Here is a 7,355-nt window from a genome sequence, read left to right as displayed (position 1 = left end):
ATATCAGTCGTGGAAAAGGGCCCCGCGACGAACTTTGATAGTGGGCCCCTGTGGGGCTAGCTACGCCACTGTTCCGGTTACACCTTTCTAACTGGAAGTGATATAAAAACCGGAAGTTTATTATTTGGTTTCGTCATGCTAAGGCACGTCGCATAATATATATCCCTTGTACTATTTCGGCGACTGTAAAACAGTACTTCCGGTTGCACTTGTAAAACCGGAAGTCCGAGGTCAAATTTCTCACCCTTAATACCATCCTTGGGTTATAAGCTTTCGTTCGACACTTCATTTATCATACAATCTGTTTTAATAACAGAAGAATTATATTCACGAACAGACGGACAGCAGGAATGAAACTGGAAGTATATTTTTGTTTTCGACTTGCTATGGTGCGTCGAATAATATATCGCTTGTACTATTTCGGCGACTTTAAAACAATACTTTTGGTTGCAACTCTAAACCGAAAGTCCGCGGTCAAATTTCTCTGGTACTGGGACAGACGGAAATGGATAATTATTCAATTTTGCATGGATTTTTTTTAAATATTTTTCAATTTGGACTGGAGCACCTTGGAGTTTATTTTTTTTTCACTTTTGTTAAAAAATCCAGAAAAAAGGGAAATTTCGTTCCGATTGGCAACGCTGTTCTCGCTTCATTGAAAGTTTGACACTTTGACAGACACGTGCATGCACCCACGTTGCCACGTTATTAAAAAATATTAGGAATATAAACAAACCCAACAAAAATAATGTAAATTCTCGATTGATTTTGAATTACACTATATATTTATTAGTGTATTCACTGTATTCTAATAAATATCAATTTTAATATTTTTATTTACAGTCTCAAATCATTGGAGATTCTTGAAATACATTAAATTAATTTCCAGTTTCTTGGAAAGCGATAGATCAACAGACTGAACAGACAATGCAGCAATGATTCATCCAATAAGGAGTAGGAAGGAGTAGATGTGGTGGCCCTACTTTTTACCAGATGATTAAATTTATTGTTTTACAATAGTTAACCTTCAACAATGTTATTGTTATTATATTTCAGTAATTAGCGAATTTGGCGATTATAAATGTATTATGGTGTAGTGTAGTGTAGAGTGTTTTGCAATGTGTTTTAACCTACATTTACATTAATTTATACAAACATGGACATCAGGGACATACCATCCACGTCTTCCTGTGATCCTTTATTTGAAGATGAAATTGATCAGAGGACAATACCACCCCCCAAAGTCAAGAGATTCACGGTAAGACCATTATTGGAACCTTTTTGCACCACATATCATTCAATAAGTTTAAAATTACAATTTAAAATACATTTTTTGATGTAAAATTCCATTATTAGATGTTTTTATTAATATTTATTACTTGACTTCTTTGAATAGTTTATTTCTTAGGGTTAACCAGAGAGATCTTTCCTTTCTTACTTATTCATGGCTCTACACGGCATATTCTGTTTACCCTTTATCACATCCCAGTTATTTCATCTTATTGTATATATGTCTTCTTCAGCGAGGTCTCTTTTTTCCATTGCTGTTTTTATATGTCCGTTCCACTGAAATCTCTGACATCTTTTTTTCCTGATCCATTTGGTTTCCATTTCCAGGCTCTTAGCAGTATTCTTGTCTTGTCTATTCTTCGCATACCTATGTCCATACCAGAGTAATTTTTGTTTTTCTTTTTCATCATTTAGTGTCTGCTTCACATTCATTAGTTCTCTAATTCGTTTATTTCTCACTTTGTCCATTAGTTTTAATCTGCAGATTCTCTAAATCATCATTTCCACTACTAGGGGAGTGCAATTAGAACGAAAACATGCATTGTTTGGAATAATTCAAACAAACTTATATTTTTCTAAAACTTGTTTTGTTAGTTTATATACACGTTAAAGTAAAAAGTTCTACTCGCAGATTTGGCCGCTAATTGTTTATTAATTGTTTAAACAATAACAATTGTTTTGTATAAATAATTTAAAAAATATCGTTGAATTCATCATTTTACTTTGATCAAATATGTTTCTATTTTGTTTTTGATTATACTGAATCTGAATATGGCATTACAATTTGATAATTCTTATACACTAGCTCTTATATAGCATGTCTGCGTAGCTAGGAACCATATGGGAAACTTTTTTATTATCAATTTTACCAAAAAATTTTATTCTCCATAAAGTGCTCTGCATAGCCTAAAATCTAAAACTCAACCATCGGATATCAAATTTTATCAATTTTATACGAGGTATGTCAAAAATATGAATTTCGTTAAAGACTAAAGTACCTTTATATTCCAGAATAATAAAAAGTGTGATTATGAAAAGTTATTTGGAATTAAAAACTATGTTTTAATATACAATTACATCCTTCTAATTAAAAAAAAATCAATTTTTTCTCAAATTACGCGATATTCATCATCATTTTGTTACATTTATGATAACTATTTTACTATCAATTTTACGAACACAAGTTACTCTTCATAAAATGCTCTACCTGGTCTAAAATCTAAGATACAATCATCAGAGATAAAACTTTTTCAATTTTATACGAGGTAGGTATGTAAAAAATATGAATTTTTCTAAAGAGTGAAGTGCCTTTATTATTCACAATATTTTAATTAGAAGGATGTAATTGAACACTAAAACATATTTTTTAATTAGAAACAACTTTCCTTAATAACAATTTTCGATATTGTAAAATATAAAGGTACTTTACTCTTTGAGTGAAATTCATATTTCTTGACATACCTCGTATAAAATTAATAAAATTTAATATTTGATGGTTCCATCTTAGATTATATACGTTGCAGACACCAGCGTAGATAAGGGGGGGGGGGTACTGGGGGACAGTACCCCCTAAGAAGCATTCTAATAGAAGCAATAAAATACTAAAAGATGTAGGAGAAATTAAACAATTGTGTAAACTTGTGTAAATAAACTTTAATAAAAGTTCAAATTTACCTAGCTGTTTGAGCGTGGTACCTGGCGCAAAAAATTGCTCTCGGCACTTAAAATAAGATGCTAAGTACCCCCCCTAGAAAAAAAACCTATCTACGCGCCTGGTTGCAGAGTATTTTATAAAGAATAACTTTTTTTCGTAAAACTGATAATAAAAAAGTTATTAATAGGTTCCAAGTTACGCAGACATACTGTATAAGAGCTAAAAAAATTTTTTTTGTTGAACATTTATTATTATTGAAGCTTATTATTATTGTCCTTTTCATGATAATTTTTCAGTGCGTCACAAATGATAGGAAAAAGGGTAAGTCCGTGATAATACACATTTATGACATTTATTCTAACATGACATTATAGTTAAATCTGACAGTTGTCACATTTTATTTTCAATTTAGAATAAAAACAAATCAAATGTGTTTCTTGCATTTATAAAATGGTATTTTCTTTGATTTGTATAGTCTTATAAATTATACAGATTATATTTGTAATATTATTATCTAATTAAAAAAAATTATTTTTTTTAATTATGGCGCCATCTATCGACAACTAGAATAATCACAGAATTAGAAGTAATCACCGACGTGCCTTTTTTTCTGTCATATACAATTGAATACGTTAGAAAGAAATCGAAAAACTGTGACGCACTGAAAGATGATCATGAGAAAAAGAATAAATGTATTTTAGGTAAGTTTTACAGAAAATAGTTTTGATCACTTTGTATAAACATTTTTTTAGCTGGTAATTTTCGGTATTTGTATTACATTGTGGTTATATTTCTTAATTTTTTCAAAAAGAAATAGATTATTTCATTTCTACAGTAAAATAATTTAGTGCATTTTAAAGATTACATCCTAAGCTTTAAAAAAGCACCTATAAAATTGTAATAAATCTGTTCAAACTTGAGTAATACCGTCTTAACGTGGTGGTAATTCTGTAATACTACGAAGTTTTCAAAAATTACATTTTTTGCGAGGTCATATCATTTGAATTAAATTTTTGAGATTTTTTTTTGGATGAAACATCGTTTAGTAAGATGTTTGAAAGGTAAGTTGTGCAAAATTGAGAGTTTTATAAGAAAAATTGTATTAGTTACACATTTTTAAATCATTTTTAAACAAAATTCATGTAAGTCTGACTTTCCGCCCATACCGTACTTATGCCCACAGACTTTATTTCTTTTTATTATAACCATAAGACAGCTTAATTATTCTTCTTTCATGTCCAATTTGTAATATTTCATTTGATCAATTAGTTAAAGAATTATATTAAAATATCTCAACCGTGCACTTCTTCGAACGCTAGTTTACAGTGCGCCAATGTTTGTGAAACGGGTGACTTTAGCGTTAAAAATAAAAAATTATAGAAGCTACAGATTTAATTTTAGAAAAATCTTTATATAAGGTTTTTTTTGTCAACTTTTCTGAATTTTTCAATGGTCAAGTCAGTTTTTTCTAAAATTTATCTTTTTGGAGTTATTTAAAAAAACATCTAATTTCGTAGTTCATTTGTTTAATAAAAAATGAAGCACCCACTTCTCGAGTAGAACTTTTTGATAAAAGTGTTTTTTGATAAAGGGTGTTCAATTCTCTATTCAGTCATATAAACGATAATATCAGTATTTATACGGGGTGACCAAAAAAATAATTTTTGAATTAAATTAATTGACGCAAATAGAAGAATGTACTTTTAATTTATTTAACTCCAAATACATTGTACGGCTGTCAGTAAATAGAAAAAAAATGTTTATTTCACAAATAAACATCTCTTTTCGCTTAAATTAAATCACAAACAGCCTCCCACCTACCTCTTGGCAGTTTGAACATTTAATTTAAGCGAAAAACAATGTTTATTTGCCAAATAAACATTTTTTTTTCTATTTTCTGACGGCGATAGAATGTATTTTGAATTAAATAAATTGCATACATTCTTCTTTTTTCGTCAATTAATTTAATTCAAAAATTACTATTTTGGCCACCCTGTATAAATAATGATATTAATCTTTATATTACTGTATAGAGAATTGAACACTCTTTCAAATGAGATAACATACGACCCTTATTCCCATTTAAAAAAAATCATCGATTACGTCACCACACTCAAATGGATGACGTCACTAGTATGAAATATATGCCAAAAAATTGACTCTAAAGTCATCCGTTTTAGAGAAAATGAATTTATTCCATAATTTAGATCCTCTCTGTATGTACAATGTAGAGGTAGCAACACAGTCAAATTCACATTTTACATTTTCTACAATCTCTTGGACTACCCCTGTCCGAATTTAGCCTTAATAAATTATGGTAACCCTATCTATCCACCTTTTTCTTGGTCTTACTACTGGCCAATGTACTACCATAGTTCCACTAAGTGTTCTAGTAGGTGTTCTATCATTATCCATTCTTATAAGGTGACCTGCCCAGTGCAATCTTTGCATTTTTGCGTAATTTGCTATAGAGGGTTGTTTGTAATATTGATACAACTTGTGGTTGAACCTTATTCTCACATACAACCATTGTCACAGATAGGTTTAAATATCCTTCTCAATATCTTTCTTTCAAAAGTATTGAGGTATCTTTCAAAACTATTCAAAAGGTTTATTGTCTTTTCTGTCATGATCCATGTTTCTACACCATATGTTGCTATTGGTTGTATGATAGGTTGCAGAGTAGCTTTGTCCAAATTTTTGAATTTCTTGTTTAATAATCAATTTGTGTAGTAAATTCTTTCGTAACTCAACGAATTTTATCTACAATTTGTGGTGATGTCTTCCCTGTTGTGTTTTCCGTTTAAATAATGAGGCAAAATTATTTTTGTTGTTGTTGTAGTTGTAGATGTGAATTGATATGATTTATTGTTTTTTTACATGTTAATTGTTTTAGAATGTTATGTCCATTAACAATGCAGACAGTGACAGTGAAGAGGACACCCGTGAAATTGTTGTTAATTACACAGGAAGTTGCCCTCTTATATCGTCACAACGTAGAAGAGTCGAAACTAGTAAAGAAAAAGTACAAACTGGAAGTCTTAACGTTTTATCAGCTAAGTATGAGGTAAGAAAAATTTTTTGTCTATCTAAATGATTGATTTTTTAAAAATAATTCGAGAGTCCCAGATTAAAATACGAATATACAGGGTGTAACGAAAATAGAGGTCATAAATTAAATCACATATTCTGAAACCAAAAATAGTTCGAATGAACCTAATTTACCTTAGTACAAATATGTACATAAAAAAAGTTACAGCCCTTTGAAGTTACAAAATGAAAATCGATTTTTTCGAATATATCGAAAACTATTAGAGATTTTTTATTGAAAATGGACATGTGGCATTCTTATGGCAGGAGCATCTTAAAAAACAATTATAGTGAAATTTGTGCACCCCATAAAAATTTTATGGGGGTTTTGTTCCCTTAAACCCCCCCAAACTTTTGTGTACGTTTTAATTAAATTAATATTGTGGTACCATTAGTTAAATTCAATATTTCTAAAACTTTTTTGCCTCCTAGTATTTTTTCGATAAGGCAGTTTTTATCGAGTTGCGGCTTCTTTTTTAATATGTTTACATAAAAATTTTATGGGGGTTTTGTTCCTTTAAACCCCCAAATGTTTGTATATGTTCCAATTAAACTTTTACTGCGGTACCATTAGTTAAACACAGTGTTTTTAAAACTTTTTTGCCTCTTTGTATTTTTCCGAGAAGGCACTTTTTATCGAGATATTACTTCTTTTTTAGTATGGTTCAAAATATACCTAAAAATGTAAATCATAAATAGATTTTCATATTATTACCAAGTCTCCATAATCGTACTTAGCCATATACAAATATGTGGTGGATTTGACAAATATTCAAAATATCTGGAAAAAAACTGACTTTTCGAAAAAGTACTAAGAGGCAAAAAAGTTTTTAAAATATTGTGTTTAACTAATGGTATTACAATAATAATTAAATTGGAACGTACACAAAAGTTTGGGGGGGTTTAATGGAACAAAACCCCCATAAAATTTTTATGGGGTGTCCAAATTTCGCTATAATTTTTTATTAACATACTACTACCATAAGAATGCCACATGTCTATTTTCAATAAAAGATCTCTAATAGTTTTCGATATATTGGAAAAAATCGATTTTCATTTTATAACTTCAAAGGGCTGTAACTTTTTTTATGTGCACATTTGTACTAAGGTAAGTTTGGTTCAATCGAACTATTTTTGGTCCCAGAATATGTGATTAAATTTATGACCTGTATTTTTGTTACACCCTGTATAGTACATACTACTATCTTTAACAAATCAGTACAAATTGTCGGATACGTGGATGATATAGACATCGTAGGTAGGTCCATAGAATCTCCGACTGAAGCATTTCGGTCGTTAAGAGCATCTGCACAGAGAATGG

At 29.9% G+C, this 7,355-nt stretch overlaps 1 protein-coding gene across 4 annotated transcripts in view; it reads left to right on the top strand.

Annotated features, from left to right (window-relative positions):
• Positions 1–935: 935 nt before the first annotated feature.
• Positions 936–7,355, top strand: part of LOC114327363 (H(+)/Cl(-) exchange transporter 7) — a 58,149-nt gene continuing 51,729 nt past the window's right edge. For all 4 annotated transcript variants that reach the window (XR_007699660.1, XM_028275954.2, XM_050657207.1 and 1 more), the window contains exons 1-2: positions 936–1,258; positions 5,841–6,011. Coding sequence is in view for 3 of the 4 variants with exons in the window: in XM_028275954.2 (XP_028131755.2) it covers positions 1,157–1,258; positions 5,841–6,011 (273 nt within the window). In the remaining variant the exon portion in view is untranslated. The remainder of the gene's footprint in view (positions 1,259–5,840; positions 6,012–7,355) is intronic.

Source organism: Diabrotica virgifera, chromosome 7 (assembly GCF_917563875.1).
Source record: "Diabrotica virgifera virgifera chromosome 7, PGI_DIABVI_V3a".
Taxonomy (NCBI): domain Eukaryota; kingdom Metazoa; phylum Arthropoda; class Insecta; order Coleoptera; family Chrysomelidae; genus Diabrotica; species Diabrotica virgifera.
Note: the sequence above shows the minus strand (reverse complement) of the source record. Positions and strands in the feature narration are given on the sequence as shown.